Source organism: Oryzias melastigma, linkage group LG18 (assembly GCF_002922805.2).
Source record: "Oryzias melastigma strain HK-1 linkage group LG18, ASM292280v2, whole genome shotgun sequence".
NCBI lineage: Eukaryota > Metazoa > Chordata > Actinopteri > Beloniformes > Adrianichthyidae > Oryzias > Oryzias melastigma.
This window is the reverse complement of record NC_050529.1, coordinates 5,867,438-5,887,385: the sequence shown is the minus strand read 5'-3', so window position 1 is coordinate 5,887,385 and position 19,948 is coordinate 5,867,438. Positions and strand designations below refer to the sequence as shown.

The 19,948-nt window shown below is 41.1% G+C and overlaps 1 protein-coding gene across 4 annotated transcripts in view; it reads right to left on the bottom strand.

Moving 5' to 3' along the window:
* Positions 1-3,507: 3,507 nt before the first annotated feature.
* Positions 3,508-19,948, bottom strand: part of dysf (dysferlin, limb girdle muscular dystrophy 2B (autosomal recessive)) — an 84,118-nt gene continuing 67,677 nt past the window's right edge. For all 4 annotated transcript variants that reach the window (XM_036216572.1, XM_036216574.1, XM_036216573.1 and 1 more), the window contains 7 exons: positions 19,800-19,895; positions 19,592-19,733; positions 8,442-8,541; positions 6,054-6,226; positions 5,751-5,860; positions 5,530-5,677; positions 3,508-4,085 (listed from right to left, as the gene is read on the bottom strand). In XM_036216572.1, the coding sequence (XP_036072465.1) occupies positions 4,026-4,085; positions 5,530-5,677; positions 5,751-5,860; positions 6,054-6,226; positions 8,442-8,541; positions 19,592-19,733; positions 19,800-19,895 (829 nt within the window). In that variant the 3' untranslated portion in view covers positions 3,508-4,025. The remainder of the gene's footprint in view (positions 4,086-5,529; positions 5,678-5,750; positions 5,861-6,053; positions 6,227-8,441; positions 8,542-19,591; positions 19,734-19,799; positions 19,896-19,948) is intronic.

Below are 19,948 nucleotides of genomic sequence, written 5' to 3'. Positions count from 1 at the left end.
CACTCACTACTTCTATTAAAACCTGGGTTGCAGTGGTCGCTAGCTCTGCCAAACCCTGGAGGTGGGAACTTACTAGTTCTGCTAGTAATAGCTGGACGGCAGCTATTGCTACCTCTGCCGGACTCCCAGCTGTGGCGGTAGCTAGTTCTTCTAAAACAGCGGTCTGCAACCTGCGGCTCCAGAGCCACATGTGGCTCTTTTATCTCTCCATGATGGCTCTCTGGCTGAAGAAAAAAAAAATAGTAATTTTTTAAAAATTAGGTGATTAGCTTTTATTTTAGCAACATGCTAACATTTTTGGCTAATTTGTTATCTCCTGGAGTTTTTAGGCTAATTTAGAGTTTAGCTTTTATTTTAGCAACATGCTAACATTTTTGGCTAATTTGTTATCTCCTGGAGTTTTTAAGCTAATTTAGAGTTTAGCTTTTATTTTAGCAACATGCTAACATTTTTGGCTAATTTATTATCTCCTGGAGTTTTTAAGCTAATTTAGAGTTTAGCTTCTATTTTAGCAACATGCTAACATTTTTGGCTGATTTAATTTACTGAGGAATCTTATGCTAATTTGGACCTCGGCTAGTGATTAGGCAACGAGCTACCTTTTTCGCTAATTTTGCCTCTACTAAAGGTAAAAGGTAAAAATATATATAAAAAAACATTTTGAGAAATGATAGTTTCTTTTTATATTTTTGCTTTTGTTCATGCCAAAAAATATACATAATTCATATTTATCCAAATATATATATATATATATATATATATATATGGTCATGAATGCAAATCCAAATTTCTTAAAAGCTAAAGTGAGACTCTGCGGCTCCTTCTAGGTTTTGATCAGTAGAAAAAGTGCCCAAATGGTTCTTTTACTGTTAAGGATTGCCGACCCTCGGTGGGTTTAGAAGAACTAGTGAGCCTGACAGAGTTAGCGAGTGCCGCTAGCTCTTCCAGTCTCTGGTGGCACTAGCTAGTTCTGTCAAACCCTGGGTGGTGGAGCTTGCTACACTGTCTGCTAGGCGGCTGGCTAGTGTAGTGGGCTTGATTGTTCCAGCTCCATTGACTCTGTGACAAGCCGGGACACTCTCCGGGGACCCCAGCAGGTTAAATAAATGGATGGAAGTTCAGCATGAAAATCCTCACATCGAGCGGCCATATTGGATTTTTTTTTCTACCTGCTCAAATCTCTGAAAACGTCATGAGCTAAAGGCTGAATCCCTGATAAGTTGACGCAGTCAAATCGCGCCGCAGGACCTCAGGTGCCGTCTGATCATTGACTTAACATTGAAAGTCGACGCCCCCGCCGCACAAATTGCATCCGGTGTGAACGCCGCTTTAGAGTGGTGATGAAAAGGAGGTTCAATAAAGTAGAAGGTCTGGGGAGCAGTGAAAGGAGCCCACCCACCATCCAAACACATTTCGGTCAGAAGTTCGGCTGAAGTTCACGTTGACCGTAACAACGCCCCAGAGAACCAAAGTAAAGGACAGAATGGGAGGAGGACGAGTGGAAAATGAGAAGTAGCGTGATGTAAGGCGGAGGGAGGAAAGCGGTGAAGAAAAGTGATAATTTAGGACTGCGGGAGGTCAGAGGAGCCGCCGCTTCAGGAGAGTCCTGCTTTTGCTGACACTGCAGGTTTGTGTGAATGTCAGTAAATTTAATGCATGGCGCTTACATGGTAAAGTGAAGCTAACCTTCCAGCCAAACAAGTTTAAATTCATCAAACATTAAGACTCTAACAAACCTCGTTCATCTGCAGCTCCAAGCGCGGCGTCAACCAATCAGAGGAAAAAGATCGGCTTCTGTGCATCATTTCAGCGCCGCCGCACATCAATAACTGCTACGTTATAACAGATAATTAACAGAAAAAAATAGTTTGATTTTTTTGACTGTTTTAGGAGATGAATGTGACCAAAAACAGTTTTTATGTGAGAGATCCATGAGTTCAATCGATTCAACAGAATGGAAAAACTCTTTTTTCTATGTTCCCTGAAGTCCATCTGTTTTTTTGTTCATATTAACTTCAGGTCTGAAGATCAGAACATGCCAGGATGTTCAAACTAATCAATTACAACTAATAAGTACAATCAACTTGGGTCCAGAAAGTTGTAATAGATTACAGCTCCAACAACAATTTGCTGATTAAATTAGATTTTATGTGTAAAATAACTAAAACATTTTTAATCCAAGTGAATTTTGATGTTGTTTTTTTTTTTTTCTAGAACTCATAATTTTAACAGAAAACAGCAAAAAAGTGATGTCATTGTCACCAAGAAAAGTGACACCTGGTGGTCAACTGAAGCTACAGCAACCAAGGGAAGGAGTGTTGCATTCTGGGCAAAGTGTGGTTGTTTAAAAAAATGTTGCCAGTTTTGACCCATCCATCCATTTTCTGAAGCAGCTGAATTTAGACTATTGTGGGACAGCAAGTCGTTAAACCGGGTCACAGAGACAGAAGTACCGCTGAAAGCGTCCGTAGATGGTGAACCTCAGTGATCTGGGAGTCTCTGAATGACCTCATGAACTTTATTTATTTTGTAAATCCTTTGTATTACTAATGTGCCACAAGTGCCTCATAAATACAGTTTGACAACATTTGTGTTTGCTGACTTTAATCCGGATTCACATCAGGTTTAAAGTTCAGGAAACCTGTTACAGTCATGCTAAAACCCTCCAGGTCAGACGTGAATTCTTCTTAAAGTGCAGTTTTTATGGCATTCGAAGCACAAAGCTGTTCTTTTAACATCTACTAAACCGAGACTGAAACAGGAAGTCGTCTTACGTTTTTTTTCTTCAAACGAAGCGTGTTGCATTCACGAACAGGAAGAAGATCTGGTAAAAGCAGAGCTTAGCTTGTTACACCACCCCTAAACAAAAACAAGTTTGCACACATGACAAATCTGGTACTGTCTATCAACTGAAAACATGTTTCTAGCACATTTATGATACATTTGGTGAATTCTTGAAACTACGTTTACACATTGGCAACCATGTTCAATGAAAATAAATTGATTTCTGGCTTTAGGATTTATGGAGCGTCAAAGAATAAAACAAGATTTTATTCTGTCTTGGGTCAGATCATCCTCTGTTAAAAAAAAAAAAAAAATTTTCAAAAGTCTTTCCAGGTCAAACAAATATCACTTTGGTTTAAGGATTCTAAACGTTTCCGTGTATTCGTCCATTTGCTGTTTCAAAAGAATAGTGTGACTTCTGTCTGTTTGACTCACTTTAACCGTCTGGTCGGTCTTCATCCTTCATTTGCTTAGCGTGCTGACCGAAGTAGAGGAGGGGCGGAGAAAAGTTAGAGAAACTTCAAAATGGAGTAAAGGGATCTAGGAGATTCCTACGACACCTGAAGGCCCCAGAACATGAATAATCTGAGTGTGAAACGAAAAAGAAAACATTCTTTTGCGGTTTTAAAATGATAAACTTTGGTATTTTTAATGTATTCTGTCCATTGACTGTAAACGAGAACCGGACTGAGTGACCCCTCCCCCTCTGGCGTTCAAAACAGGAAGTACCTGCTGGTTCCAAGGCCAAAACCTGATACTTTTTTTCCCTCTTTTTTTCCTGTAGTGCAAGTTTTTCAAGTTACAAACTGACCAATCAGATGCCTCAGTTAAAAGTAGGTGGAGCCTGCTGGACCCCATGTCCAACCGTTTTCAAGTTGTAGGGGTGTGGCCATAGAAAGTGGTTGCCATGGAAACAGCGAGTCAGACCGACCCTGGCTCCAACATTGCAAAACTTTGAATTGTCTTCATTTGATTGGAACAAGAAGTAAACGGTTTTCTATGGATGACGTCACACTCCCTCAGTCCAGCTGTCTTCTACAGTCAACGGTTCCGTCTGCCTGATTGTCTAAAATAGCTAAGAGTTTGGTTTCCATCACAGATTTCTGCACGAGGAAGATGAGGAGGATGAAGGTCTTTAGGGTTGGTGGCAAAGGCACAAACGGACTCGAACGCGCAGCGGCTGCAGGTCTGTACAAGTCTGTTTGAAGCTGGACTGATGCTTCAGAGTTTGTCCGCGCTCTTCATCCCTCTGAAGGCTTGGCAGGTCCAAACGGGGAGACCATCTTCATGGCGGCGTAGTTCTGCAAAAAACACAAAGAAAAGTCCATCTTGTTATTGTGTTGAGGTACAATTACATAAAATATAATATATTAATGAACCAATCATCTTTTGATCTATTGTAAAAGCGCTCTCAGTTGTCTTTTATTTATGATGATTTTGTTTTTAGCCAAAATTTAAAATAAAACTGTTGTTTCTAGGACATAGTTTCTACAGATCGGCATTAGAAATTAAGTTGTGCGCGGGATGATTCCGTTCCCCGTTTCTGAGAGCTCTCTGTTTACATGCTCTCCTGTTAGCTTACATTAACGGTAAAACAAAAGCGTTCCATCCGTACAATTTGGATCCAGATTCCAGCTCAGACGAGGAAAACAAAGACGTTCATGGATCTATGTGTCTGCATCAGAGTGGGGCGGAGCAGGAAGTGACCCGCCCAGCATATTTTCTACATCACAAGTACAATTTATTTCAAACTGTATTTTTTCGTCCGCTCCTGATTCACTTTAATTAAATAAAGACATACTCAAAAATTCAATTTTAAGCTTAATTTTCCCCAAAAAATACCACAAGAACTTGTTAAAGACACCAAAAACTCATTTTCAACAGAGTAGGTCCTAACTTCTAATCTTTGATTCATACAAAGTTTCCTTATTTTACCTTAGAAGTCAAAAACTGAGATAGATGTGAGAACAAATATCCTCTTTTAATCTGTTAATTAAAATTAATCTCCATTTAAAAACATGATCTGGTTTCTACAGACCTGCTGGATCTGCTCAAAAACATGACTATAGTTTTACCTGGTGAGAAATTTAAAGAGTTTAACATCAAAGTCTCTTTGAGGAAGATCAGGATATCATCTGCAAAAAAATCAACCAAGATTTTGGACCCTAAATGAGTCCAAGAACAACAGAGAAGACTATCTAGCAGAACTTTAGATGAATCCTCTTGTGTGTTCGGTATAGTTCTGATTGGTTGTCAAAGCTAATGTATTTTATGCTACTTGAGGCTTCTAGAGTCTGAGATGAAATAGTTCTTCAAAGTCTGACGTCTAGACAAACTGAAAAATATTCCTGAAGTTTCTTTGAGGAAAATCAGGACATCATCTGCATAGAATCATCCAGATTTTGGACCCTAAATGGGTCAAAGTGGGCGGAGACCAACAGAGAAGACTAACTCTCTGAAGAACTCTCTAGTATGTTCTGATTATAGGTCATGCTAACACCTCATACTGCTGCTGTTGGGCATCATTGCTGTCGTCTTCGTTCAGTATTAACTGGTTATAAAAGCAAATGTATTTTATGTTACCTGAAGCTTCTAGAGTTTGAGATGAAATTATTTTTGACAAACTGTGAAATCCACAGCTGGAATATTTACAAGTTTAACTATTTTAATTGAATTTTAGGGTTTAATTAAGCCCATTTTTAGTCACAAGACTATGTTCCAGTTCGTGTTAACACCAGAACTTGCCGGGAAGGAGTAGAGGAAGACGCCCAGGAAGAGGAGGACGAGGAAGAGGACGATGAAGAGAAGGATCAACCACTTGAACCGCCTCCACAGCACGAATCTCAGGGTCTTGTAGGGGGACGTGAACCACAGGAAGGAGGTCTCTGGGCGCCTGGCGTGAGGAGGAGGTACAGCGTTAGAGAGGAGGCCTGTGTGGTTGGGACTGTGGTTTGTTTGGGACTCACTGGGGCTCCTCCAGGTGAGGGTTCATGTTGGGCTCGTCTCTTCCGAGGCCGGCCGGTCTCTCCTCGTGCTCCTCCTCCGACACGATCTCCAGAGACATCTCCACCTTCCCCTGTAGGAAAAACACCAAGTGAGCCTCAGTCCATGACAGTCGTTTCAGGCTTCTGCACACAAACTATCCGTCGCTACGCAAGTCACTAAACAAGCATTGAAAGTTAACTTGTCCAATCAGGAACTCTGCTTTGGTAGTGATGTAAGGTAGGGACATCCAACCCCAATCCTCAAGTGTGTGTTAGTCTTCTCACAGCAAGGATCTTCTCTCCGTTCTGCTCGCAGGTGCAAGGCCACCATCCTTTGACCGTCTTCTGCTCAAAGAGAGACGCCAGCTTCTCCACGGGCTGCTTCAGCATCTGCAGGGTGCACTTCTCCGGGGATTTGGAGGGACGCAGCATGTGGTTCAGGTCCAGAACCAGGTGACCTACAGACACACATGGATCATTTACATAACTTATCGTAGACAAATGGAACAGCTCGTTAGCATCATTAGCATCATACCATTAGCTAGATATAATATTAGCTAGGAGAATACCATGATAACTTCCATCTTTACTACACTCATCTTTACTACACTCTGACTCCATATAATATAAAGTAACGACTATTTGGCTAGTAAATTAATCGTCAACTATTTAAATAGTCGATTAGTCGTTGATTAGTTGACTAATCGTGGCAGCCCTATCCAGAAGTTTTGATTTCTGAAGACACTTCAGTCCTTCAGGAACTGTTTTCCATCGCGACAGCAGGAAGACGGCTGGCGTTTGACCCTCACGCTGTGCTGCGATATTAACGCTCAGCGGTCCGAGTCGACGAGCTGCAGACAGGCGGGAACGGACGAAGACCCTTCGAGGTGGCCACACACCCGCAGCCAGAGAAAAGTGCAGAGCGGCGAGACGGTGACAGACGGGAATCTGGATTCCTCATCTTCCTGCTCGTCTCGCGCCGCAGAGGGATGCTCAGGCCACAGACCGCAATCCTTCAGGCAGAGCGAGGGGAAGATAAGAGGCACGGCGGCGGGTTATTTTAAGGAACGGGGTTGTCAAAGGCGAAGGAAAGGCAAAATTTGGACAGCTTGAATTTGGAGAACAAAAAATAAAAGCGGCCTTGACTCCGTGTGTGAGAAGTGCAGAGCCAGTGGAAATGGAAGAGTGCTAATTCTTAAGATAAATGTTATCACAGTAGTTGTTCGTAGATTGCACACATGGTTTCTCTGACAGATTTACCCTGTAATTCTTGCCCGAAAAAGAGGGGAAGACTGTCATACTCCAAATGACTTACAGTCTTGGAGAAACGTTAAGCTGAAATGCAGAAACGGTGTGTGAAAACCAAGAGCACATGGTTCAAAAAGCTGTAGAACCACTTTTAGTAGCATTAACTTGACATAATTCACCGTATCGTGTTCTCTTCGATCATTTGGGAGGAATCTTGGCGCGCGGTTCCATACAACACTGCCTCATGTAACGTCTGTGGGCACGTTTGGTCTGAGCCAGACTCTTTATCTGGCAGATTTGGAACGTTTTTGGGGTCTTTGGTCCATGTCAAGGTCATAGACTGGGGCCCCATTAACTCCAGATTGTTTCTTGGTATATCGGTAGTCTAGAATATTGAATGAATCCATCTGCACACCATGTATATACACGACTACTCAAATGTTAAGCTATGATCATCTAGTATCCATGCAGGATGTTTAAAAGCTCCTGTACTGTAACTTTTGAAGTCCAAATAATAAGATTTAAAGCTCTCTAAAGGTGAATTCACACCGAACAGAGGTGGCCAGTTTCAATGTTAAGTCAATGGTTACGGCTAAGCACGGCTAGGAGGACTGGCAGCAGCTCGATTTGAGCAACGAGGCACGAATTAGGCAGCGCAGCCAAAATTTAAATATTTAAAATTTAGCAGGTCACCGCGTCTCATCTACCAATCAGCTTTGAGCGTGTGACTCAAGCAGCATGTAGAAAACTAATTTTTTCCACCCTCTCGGGTTAATGCGGGACAGCCTTCAAACTGAGTCACAGAGTCACAGAAACACTGTGGAAGCGGCTGTCATGCAGACACAGTCCCCGGAGTGAGACAGAAACTCCCGGTGACGATTTGAACAAACTCATAAACCACACAGAGACGCGATTATTGTTGTTTTTATAGAACTATTCACAATAAATAAACCTGAAATCTTAACATTGAATTACTTAATATTGCGTTTGGTAGTTCAGACTACCGTCTATCGGACGTTTCTGCTTTGAAGCCTGTGAACAAAATCGGCGGGCAAAGCAACAAGAAAGATTAATTAAAGTCCTCCATTTTGCAATCCTTGTTGGGATGGTACCATTTTTCAGGTCCAACACTTTGACTGCTGCTTTGGGACGGTGGAGGTATGCTGTAAGACTGTAACTGAGGAGACGACGGCTAAGACGGTACGCTGAGAAGTGTTGATGACATATAGATTGTCAGGATAAAACTGTGAGCTCCTGTGGCCATTTTAGTCAAGTTACGCTCAAAACTGAGGAAATTCAGAGTGAACTAGAGTTCAGTCCGATTGAACCGCGGCCACCTCAGAAGATGGGTCAGAGAGCGGTTCCTGGTCTAAAATTCAAATACATTCTATGGTTCCTAACCTAATCCTAAGTATTTGGTTTTACCCAGGTAGTCGTCAAAAGAGAACTTGTCGTTGTCCCAGATCTGGATGGTCAGCTTGGGCACCAGTTTAGTCTCAGCCTTGTCCACACTCCAGAAGTGTTCCTGTGGACAGACAGATAGAAAAATGGACAAACAGGAGAAAAAAAAACACCTTTGTTAGTCTAAGTCCAAAGCACTTCATGCTCCAACTCGTTGGTCTGCCAGGTTGGATGAACAATAGTTACTACGTCAATCATCAGTTCATTGGTTCATTTGATTAAAAATGTTCATCCTCTTTTTTGGGTTGTATTAAGGAATTTCTTACACTTCCACATGGGATCTTCATGTAAACACAATCTGTCTAAACACCAGCATCTCCATCTGTGACTTCATGTGAATTTAAGCCATTATCACTTCCTGTTTGGTCACGCCAAACTCCGAGACTAGTAAGAAAGTAGGACTTATCAGAATGGATTTTAAATGGGATTCTTGTTATTGTTCCAGTCTTCTTCCTTCATCCTGCATTTTCCACAAACTCAAAGTTCAGGTGAACCCTTTGTTAATTTCAAGTGAAGGTCACTGATTACATTTGAAAGGAATCTGATGTTTTTTAAAAGATTGATGATTTTTCCTTTCAAACTTTGGTTCACGTTTTGAAGATCGCTGATGGAAACACGGTTGCTTTACCTCAAACTTAATCTAATTAAATCACCATCTCTGCCATGCACAGTCTCCATCAAAAACAGTTGAAACCCTTTATTTTCCAGCTAAAAGCAGAATCTTAAACAATATCTACCCATTTTGACAAGGGCAAACCTGTACTGTGCATGCAGGAGCTCGGATGAAAAATAGGTCATAGACTACTAAGAAAATGATTGTGGAGATGCTTTTCTATGACAAGGGTGCCCAAATCCAGGCCTCAAGGGCCGGAATCCTGCTGGTTTTCCACAGATACCTGGTTTATCTGCTTAATTAGCTGTTTGTCCAATAAGGAGCTTAAATGATAGGTTGGTTGGAAAACATGAAGGACACTGGCCATCAAGGCCTGGATTTGGGCAAGCCTGCTCTATGGGCCAACAATTACAAAATGTAAGGGATGATGTCCCACAAAGTGTGCATTAAAAAAAATTAAAGAACGATGTGAAACCCTAAACGAAGCGAAAAAATATAAAACAATATTGTAGCATTTAGAAAATTATTTGAAAAAAGTTGAAATGAGCAAAATAAATAAATGAAGAAGATTGATACAACTACCACTTGTAGTTGGTACTAAAGGTGTATTTTTAACAATTCAAGATGGCGGCCTCTTTTTAAAGGCTAAACGTTAACAAAACTTCTGTAGACTTAAGCTGGGGGCATGTGTGTGAAATTTCATATGTTTCCTTTTTTACCATATTATTGGAAAATTTTACAAACCGCCAAATCTTACACTCTGTCAAAAAATGGCTTCCAAGCTGTAGGTCATGTGACCATTATAAAAATTAATTAAATAAATGCAAAAACATTTCAAAATGTCTTGTGGATATCTGTGTTTTGGTCTTGTTAGTGCAATTTAAAAAAGGTTAATTGGTTACTCCAAAATTCTCCCGAGGTGTGTATGTGAGTGAGTATGGGCGTGTGATTGAGGCGACTGGCGTCCTGTCCGGGGTGTATCCTGCCTTCGCCCAGAAGTGGAAAGGTTAGGCTCCAGGAGCCCCCCGACCCAGAAAGGGACTAAGTGGTTGAGAAAATGGATGAATAAATAAATGTTTGAAAGGTCGAGTTTTCATTTGTAGTTGGTACTAAAAGTGTAGTTTTATTAATTCAAGATGGCGGCCTATTCCCAAGGTCAACAAAACTACAGTGATTGTTGTAGACTTAAGCTGGCGGCATGTGTGGGAAATTTGGTGATCTTGTAAAGATAAGTTTCTTTTTCCCATAATGCAATTTAAAAAAAATTTTTTTTTGACTCCACAAGCAATTTTTGCCTCATTTATTTTTTTTCATGGATTTGCCCGCCATGATGTCATTGTTTTGGTAGTTCACTTTTCACAAAATTCATTTTCACAAGTTACAAGGTGTATGCAAATTTTGGTGAGTTTTGAAGCATGTAGGATGGGGTCAGGTTTTTCTTCAAAGGTGCAGCCATTTTTTGTATGTGCTTTGATGATGTCATCATATGACATCACACAGAAGTCTATGATGTCACCGCTCAAATAACTAGTAAACCATGTCAAAGTGGATCTCCCTGTGTGATGTCATTTGACATCATAGTGTGACATCATTTGATCTCATCATGTCACTGTCAGAAAATTCTTGAAGGCGAGTGGTTTCCACCGTCTGTTAGCTTTTTCAAAAGCACCAGAGACCAAAGAAACTTGGAGATAACGCAAGAGTTTGAAATTTGAATTCATCTGAATTTAAAATCATCATGTCTACCAACGCAAAGACGACAGCCACCAACGGTCCTACCGAGGTGAAGACTGGAGGGGGTAAAAAGAAGCAGAACATGTCCACCAACACCGAGACGACAGCGACCAACGGTCCAACCGAGGTGAAGACTGGAGGGGGTAAAAAGAAGCAGAACCCCTTCAAAAACGCTCCTAAGACAGTGTTCTGCTTCATGTCAACAGCTGAGGGCAGAGATTTGACAGCACAAGAGTGGAGAGGTCAAAAGCCTAACAAGGAGGAATATCGGCCTCGTAAGAAAGAGGAATACTACCGGCCTCCTAAGAAAGAGGAGAAAAAGGAGAGTAAAAGCGAACTCCTCCAACAGATCCAGGAAATAAAAGAAAAACTTCAGAAGAAGGAAGTTTTTATTAACCTGGAAAAACCGAAGAGTAAATCGGCTGAGAAGGATTTAGACTGGTACATCCAGTTACTGAAACCGCTGGAAAGAGACTTCCAGGAGGAACACAATCGGAGGAAGATTTTGGATGAGGAAATCTCCAAATGTAAAGAAGTCCTTGGTGATTTTCAAGGAAATGAGGTTGAGTTGACTGAAAAATTTCAACTTGTTCAATCCAAAAGCAAACAAGCACAGAAAACGTGGAGTTCGAATGAGCTTGATGACTTTGGGGAAGTTGAAGATTTAAAAAATAAAAATCAGCAACTTGAGGAGTTGGTTCAATCCAATGTGGAGCTGGCAGCCAAGCTGGAGAAACAGGAAAAAGAAAATGAACCGCTTCAACAGGAGGTCACTGAGCTCACCAAACAACTGGATGTTCTAATGGAAGCTGCCAAGGGTCAATTTAAGGAAGACACGGGAAATCCAGTGTCTGAACAATCCAATGTCTGTGAACCACAAAAGAAGAAGGTTCAACACAACAAAAAAGGCAAGAAGAAGAAGAAAAACAGACATTGACCAGCTGCACTGACCCAAACCTTTCTGACCACTGAAAAAATCAGAATGTGATTCTTCATGTGGTCGGATTCCAACAGTGCAGCCCCCCCCCAAAAAAAATTTAAAAAAAAGAAATGTGGGTTTTCTCTGGGAGCTCCAGTTCGCCCACATGGACCAGAACCGGGTCCAATGATGAAGTTTTAGTTTTAATGTTTTAGTTTTGAGTTTAGTTTTAATTTAGTAGGATTTTAGTTTTGAGTTTAGTTTTAATGCACCCAAAAACTAAAGTAAAAAAAAAATAAAAAAATAAAAAAAAATAAAAAAATAAAAAATAATAATAATAAAAAAAAATAAAAAAATAAAAAATAATAAAAAAAAAAAACATACACACAAAAACACACCTACACACCCTCACACATACACATACATACAACACACACACATACATACAACACACACCACACACCCACACACACACACACACCCCCTCCTTCGACCGCCACCTTAACGTGGTGGAGGGGTTTGAGAGTTCGAATGATCCCTGGAGCTGAGCTGTCTGGGGCTTCTGCCCCTGGTAGGGTTTCCCATGACAGACACTTCTTTGGTGACGAGCCAGACTAAGAGCGGTTCACAACTTTCTGTATAAGTGGTAAATATAACATATAGATACATTTCTAACTTAACATCTGTTGTCTTTTCTTTGACCGTCTTATTATTCCTGCAGGGTATCTGATGACTGGCAGTGTGTAACTTTTATTGCCCGGGTCTTCCCATTGAGCTTCTCAGGACTTTCCTTAACCGTTGGACGTATTTATTTGGCTGTTGGAGTTTTTTTCTTGTTTTCTGTTCCAGGTTGTCATTTCCCTTTGGAATTCCAGGATACTGTCCTCAATGTCTGCTATTATTCCTTCTGAGTGAGACCCCAGAGGATGTAATGGTGGAGGACAGTTCCTCATGGAAGGACAAGGCCCTGCATGGGATGTACCACCAAACCAAAACTGAAGTGGCTAATATCAAGAAGTCCTATCAGTTCTTCAGGTGGGCTCGTCCAGAGGTTTTCTTTGCATTAGAGGTCACGTCATGGAGAGAGTGGAGAACAGCAGATTCTTGGGAGTGTAAATCTCTCAGGATGTCCAACACACACCCTCAACATGGTGGTGGAAGGTTTGTGGGAGTTTGCTTATCCAGTCCACACATGCTTTGAAAGGGAGGGTGTTCTGTGAGTATGGGGTCCAGGGAACCCTTACTGTTTCGCATAGCTGGCAGTAAGTCTGACTCATTTCCTGTACACGTTGGACTAGACTAGAGGTCTGCAACCTCCAGAGCCACATGCGGTTCTTTTATCTCCCCATGGTGGCTCTCTGGCTGAAGAAAAATAATTTAATAGGAAGTTTTTTAATTTTTGTAATTTAGTTTAATAAGGAATTTTAGGCAATTTTGGAATTTAGTTAGTAATTGAGCAACAAGTTAGCTTTCTTTTTTTTTCCTAATTTGGCCCCTGGTGAGTTTTTTATGCTAATTTGGAGTTTAGCTAAAAACTTAGCGATAAGCTAAAGTTTTTGGGTAATTTGTTATCTACTGAGATTTTTTTAGGCTAATTTAGAGTTTAGCTTCTATTTTTGCAACAGGTTAACATTTTTGAGTAATTTAGTTCACTGAGGAATTTTAGGCTATTTTGGAGTTTAGCTAGTATTTAAGCAACGAGCTAGCTTTTTGGCTAATTCGGCATCTACTATTTTTTACTAATTTTTACCTACTAAAAGGTCAAAATAAATAAAAATTAAAAAAAAAATCACATTTTGAGAGATGCTAGTTTCCGTTTATACTTTTGCTTTTGATCGTGCCAAAAAGTAGGAATAATTAGTATTTAATATTTTTAAAAAATGGTAATGAATTATCCAAATTTCTTAAAGGCTACAGTAAATATATGCGGCTCGTTTTAGGTTTTGATGGGTAGAAAAGGAGTCCAAATGGCTCTTATACTGTTTAAGGTTGCCGACCCTTGGACTAGAACAGGGCTGTTCACTGAACCTTGATGTTTTGTGCACACCTGTGTTCAGGTAATCGTTCACTGAATGCCAAGATAAATTCTTCTTTGAGAAAAAGACACAAAACTGTTGTGTCTTGTTTGTCTGCTTCAGATATAAATTGTTTGGTTGCTTTGTTTATTAGGTCAAATTCAATTGAATTGGTCTTCAGCGGACAAGCCTGGGAAGTTCATCCAGTGATTTACCATTTTTATGACAAAAAAGAAAGGGACACATATAAAAAACAGTTTAGAGTTTAGATCTGTCCTAAAGGACAAACAGACTGGCTGTAATGACTTCACACCGACAGTCCAACTCATCCTCTAAATCCACTGAGTGCTCTCATACTTCATGACAACGCAGACAAACAATGGAGTAAACATACTACACCCTGTGTGTGTGTGATTCCCAATCCCTGTCTGCTTGTCAGAGTGTGTTCAACACTTGGCTCAACTCAAGCGCAGCCTCCATCCAAGCGCGTGAAGCTGTCACCGGGCGGCTGTCACAGGCAGGGGTGGGATGCAGAACACCAGTGTGTCGGTGTGAGTGGAGCTGCTCTCTGCAATATCTAACGGCATCAATCAGCCGGGTTTATGCTGCCAGCGCTCTGAGAACAGTCGTTTCCTCAATAATTCTTTCTATGCCTTAAATCAGATCCAACTCCAGCTGAATTTATTCTTAAGGTGGAGATGAATTTTCATACTTGCGCAAACTTAAACCAATTTAAGCTCTTAAGGTGATTGAAGGGTAAAACTCCTGCGCAAGCAACACTTTTTCATTAAATGCTGATGTTTGATTTGACAAACTTTCTTTGTGTTTCGACTTTTCTGACAGTAGAGGACTATGACTTCTATTTTTTTAAGATTGTTTAATCTTTGAATCAGAAATTTGTAACAACCAACCGAGTTATACATCCTAGTGGGTTTGAAAATAAAATCTTGACATGCATTTTTCTTTGTTCTTTTGGTGTAAAGCACTGCTATTAAGGTCAGACCTCTTAACCCACAACCCAATTATACTGAATATGAGGAGTGGAGCAACATCAGGGTTAAGTGGAGCTGCTGACATGTCTTCTCTTGAGGTAGCAGACACTAAGGACTTTGGGTGGGAGCTGTCCATCACCTCAGGTTAAATTCCTAAAGTAGTGGATGAGCTCCTTGGTGACGAGGCACCTGAAGTGAATGAAGTCTGCCCCGAGTGGATGTTGTGGGAGTGTCTTGGCTGACACGTCTCTGCAGCAATGTGTGGCAGTTGGGAGCTGTACCACTGGACTGGCAGACTGGGGTGGTGGTTCCCCTTTTCAAGAAGGGGACCAGAGAGCGTTCACACTCCTCAGTCTCCCTGGGAAAGTTTTTTCTAGGGTACTGGAGAGGAGAGTCCGTCTGATAGTCAAACCTCAGACCCTAGAACAGTGCGGTTTCCATCCTGATCGTGGAACAGTTGACCAGCTCTACACCCTCTCCAGGGTGCTTGAGGGTTTGGGGGAGTTCGCTCATCCAGTCCATATGTGTTTTGTGGATTTGGAGAAGGTGTTCAACCATGTTCCCAGTGGTGTCCTGTGGAGGGTGCTCTGGGAGTTTGGGGTCCAGGGAGTCTTACTGAAGGCTGTTCGGTCTCTGTATGACCGGAGCAAGAGCTTGATTTGCACAGTTGGCTGTAAGTCAGACCTGCTCCCAGTACATAGAGGGACTCTGGTAGGGCTGCCCTGTATCACTGGTTCTGTTAAGTCTTTATGGGCAGAATTTCTAGGTGCAGCCAAAACCCAGAGGGGATCTGGTTTGGAGACCACAGGATTTCCTCTCTGCTCTTTGCAGATGATGTTGTTCTGTTGGCTTCTTCGATCCAGGACCTCCAGCATGCATTGAAGCGGTTTACAGCTGAGTGTGAAGCAGCTGGGATGAAGGTCAGCACCACTAAGTCTCAGGCCATGGTAGTGTGTCCTCTCTTGGTGGGTGGAGTCATCTTGCCTCAGGAGGAGGAGTTTAAATACCTCGGGGTCTTGTTCACGAGTGAGGACAGCTCTCAATTTACTGGTCAATCTTTATTCCAGTACTGAGCTATAGTCATGAGCTCTGGATCATGACCGAAGAACAAAGTCCCAACTGCAAGCGGCTGAAATGAGCTTCCTCTGGAGGGTGGCTGGGCGCTCCCTTAGAGATCGGGTGAGAAGCTCGCTCACATGGAGAGGAGCCAGTTGAGGTGGCTCGGGTTCTGGTCCAGATGTCTCTTGAATCTCTCTTTGGGGAGGTGTTTCGGGCATGTCCCACTGGGTGTCCTGGGAGCACCTCGGGGTCCCCCCAGAGGAACTGGACCAAGTGGGCGGGAAGTCTGGGCATCTTTGCTTAGACTGCTGCCCCCTTGACCCCACCCCGGAAGAAGCTGGATGAATGGATGCTTCCAGAGCAGCTATGTCTGCAGCTCACCACTCCTCTAGGGGATGGGTCAAATGTGGAGAACAAATTTCACACACCTTGGCGCGTGACAACTAATGGGACTTTAACTTTTATATTTAGAAAATAACTCATTATACATATATAACGAGGGGCCACTGTACACCACAAGGAAACTGTACTAAGTTTTGTTTTTTTTTTAGCATTCCTAGAACTTTTAATAATAATTTGACCAATCAAAAAGTAAATTTGATCTTTTCTTAATGAATTTTGATATTTTATTTGTTTTTTAAAGGATTGTTTTGTGAGCCTGATGTTTTTAGTAATTGGATATTTTCGTAAATTCACAACGTTAAATCCAAGATTACAATTAATTTAAAAAGAGAAAAAAAAACGAAATATGTTTTTCCATACCAGCAATTGGAAATTAAGTCAGAAACAAAGAGGATAATGTCTGTCGAGGTTTAGAGAAAACGAAATCATAGAAATCCAAGACATTTTTTTAAGTAATTCTTTTAGATTTAACCTTTTTTTTTAACTCCGCTTTCTTTATTTATTTTTGCTCAATGTGAATATTTTTTTAATTAGAAAAATAACAGAACAAATTAAACCAACACATCGATCTTTTTGGTTTCTGGTCAACGTAAGCAGTTTTAAAATGTAATGGTTGAAGTTCACAGGTCAGTCAGGATCCACTTATCCACTTAAAATGAGATTTTTTAGGAACAACTTTCCCGAGCTGGTGGTGCCAGTCAGACGTCACGCGGATCGGGACAGCGGAGCGTTGATGGCCGCATTTATCAGCCTCCGTGACTCACTCTCTGGCTCCACGGCGCCCCCCCGCCCAGCACTCGGACCTCCCTCTTGTCTTCCGTCTGATTGAAGGCGCTGGCGCGGTCCAGCGAGCGCCGTCGTAAAGCATGTCGGCTGCGAGCGGCTAAAGAGGCTCGGGCGGCGGGCCAAGAAAAGCAAATGACAGCCGAGCTGTTATTTCAGTTTTGGGAGTGATGTTGTTTCAGCTCCTCGCTGCATGTTTTTGTTGAGTCTCACAGATTCAGCGGCATCAGGTCCTCCTGGTGGAAACCTCGCCGCCTTTTGCTTTTTCTTGTGTTAATTGCAGACCGCAGCAGATGATGAGTTATCGGGCAGGGAGGTCCAGCCTCTGACAGGAAGCAGTTAAAAGTCGGATCCATAAATAGTTGATGTATGAAGCTCCGATAAACGTCGGTGTGGTTCGTCTCACCTGCAGTGCAGAAATTAGACGGGTCCAGTCGACCCAGAACGCTACTTTTTACTCTAATTTTCCCGTTTTTGTTGGCAGCTTTGATCCATCCCAAAAATTAAACAATAAATGGAGTCAGATGTTTGAAATGAAAATTTGAATGCTCATTAAAAGTCAAAAGTGTGAATAAATTTAAGGAGGGAGAAACTCCAACTTTTGTCTTTACGTCCTGATTGATCAGCGTGAAAAAAGCAAAAATCTTCAGGAACAAAAACACCAATAAAATTAATATTATTTTTTAGTTCCTGTCAACAAAAATAAGGAAAATTAACAAGAATCAAAGAATGTTGTAGCGGCAAACAGGCCGAGACGCAGATATGTGGTCAGTTTATACAGTGGAAAAGTGAAAAAATGTTCGGGTAAAGTCTTGGGATATATTGCGATAAAACTAAATTAACTAATTAATCGCAAAACTGGGGAAAAATTAATTGTAATTAATTTTATTTTAATTACAGTATATACCGACCACTTATCATTCGTGAATAACCCCAAAATGAAATTGATATGACAAGGTGCCGGATCGTGGATCAAGTAGTCCGTTTTTTGTGGAGAAAGTGATCCTAACTAAAAAAATAATAGGATTAAAGTACCAAAAACAGACTGAATATTTATTTTTTTGTAAATAACCATGGTATAAGTGGGGAAAGAACCCAATGAAGTGTTTCAATGCACGGTTCGGATGACGGCACCGCTTAGAGAAAGAGGAAAACTACTGCGATTAATTTGCGATAATCGCATGCGTCAACATGCACGGCCCTAATCGCGATACATATCATACTGTGGGAAATGTATCGGGATATTTATCGTATTGCAATTCTCCTGCCAATACACACCCCCAATTTACAGTATGTTACAATGTGCTTTAAATATTTTGAAATACCACAACCCTTTAACCGATTACTTCTAATGGATTCTGAAAGCGGAGAAAAGCAGCTTTCTGCTGATATCCAACACTCTACAACAGTCAAACAGTGGTGGAACTCTCGTAAAGCTTTACGAGTTTTGAAACCTTTTTCAGTTTCAGAATCTGCTGGAATAACATATTTTTGCGCTAACGGTTGAAGAGTTACAGTAGTTCAAAGAGGGAATGTTTCAGTGGCAGCTCTGTTTTTTCAAGGAGTAATAACTGACTTGAAACCCTTGTATTCATGGTGACATTTTGGCCCCTATATTTAGCCTTCAAACGGAGAGTTTTTGTGAAAGTTGTGTCCTTGATGACCGGGTCAGAGGGCAGGGATAATTTATTTAGTCTGTTTAGTCTTTAGCTATTTTTCATATTTTATGACTAATTTTCTGCACCTGTAAAATTACAAGCATGAAGCTCAATGAGGAAAATTGTCTTTGTAATTTTGGGCTATATAAATACAAATTGAATTAATTTGAATTGAATCATCAATAGTCGCCGATCATCACCGTTAGCGTGTAGCCTGCTAGCGCTCTTAAGCTTTCTAACTTGTATAACTTTGACAAAATATATATTTTATGGAGATTAAAATATTGAAAGCTATTTAAGGTTTAAGGTGATTTATTCTGGAATGATATTCCTGCCTTTTTATTTTTCATGATTAGGTTAAAAAGTTGCGGTTTTAAAGTTTTAAAATTGGCTTTCTGGACTTTTTAGGCTATTTTGGAGATTAGATATTTTAGCCGCGTGCTAGCTGTTCTGGCTAATTTATATATTTTTTTCAAATTTTTAGGCTATATTGGAGTTTAGCAAATATTTACTTGCTAGCTATTTTGGCTAATTTGGACCTTTTTTAGGTTTTTAGTCTATTTTAAAGTTTAGGTATTATTTCACCAACATGTCAGCTGTTTTGGCTAACCAAGGTGTTCCGCTTTTGTTTTTTAGGCTAATTTGGCATTTAGCTAATATTTTAGCTAGCTTTTTGCTTCAGTGTTTTTAGCTATTAGTTTGAGCATATTCAGCGGCCAAATTCAGCTCACAGAATTCACACTAGCATGATTACAGGTAATGCCATATATCTAGTTCATAAAGATGTTAAAAAGTTACAATTTTAAAGTTTTAAAACTTTAGTTTTAGAGTTTTTAACAAATGTTTATCCTGATTTTGAGTTTTACACCCCTGCATAAACCCTCCTCGGCCACATGGGGGAGCTTTGGAGCAGATTTTCTGTTTCGTGGTAGACCTTACCTTTTTGTCGATGACACACAGCTGCTCTGCAGGAAGGTAGTGGAAGGGAAAGAGGAATCTGAAGTTGAAGTTTCCCTCCCCGCCCAGGGAGCGGTAATGGACGTCGGTCTTCTGCTTGTTGTGTTCGTGTCCATCGAGCCAGCTGAGAGAGACAGACGCCGTCTGACTTTCCGTCTCAGAAAGCGTGAAGGGATTTTGCTCCTCCTACCCTTTGACATAGATGTCGCTCATCCTCTCCCCGCTGATGCTGACGTCATCCAGGATGACGTCACTGGTGTTCCAGATGATGCAGCGCAGAAAAAACCTGAAGAAAAACACCACAAACGTTGAGTGGAGGAGCATTACCAGAATGTCTCA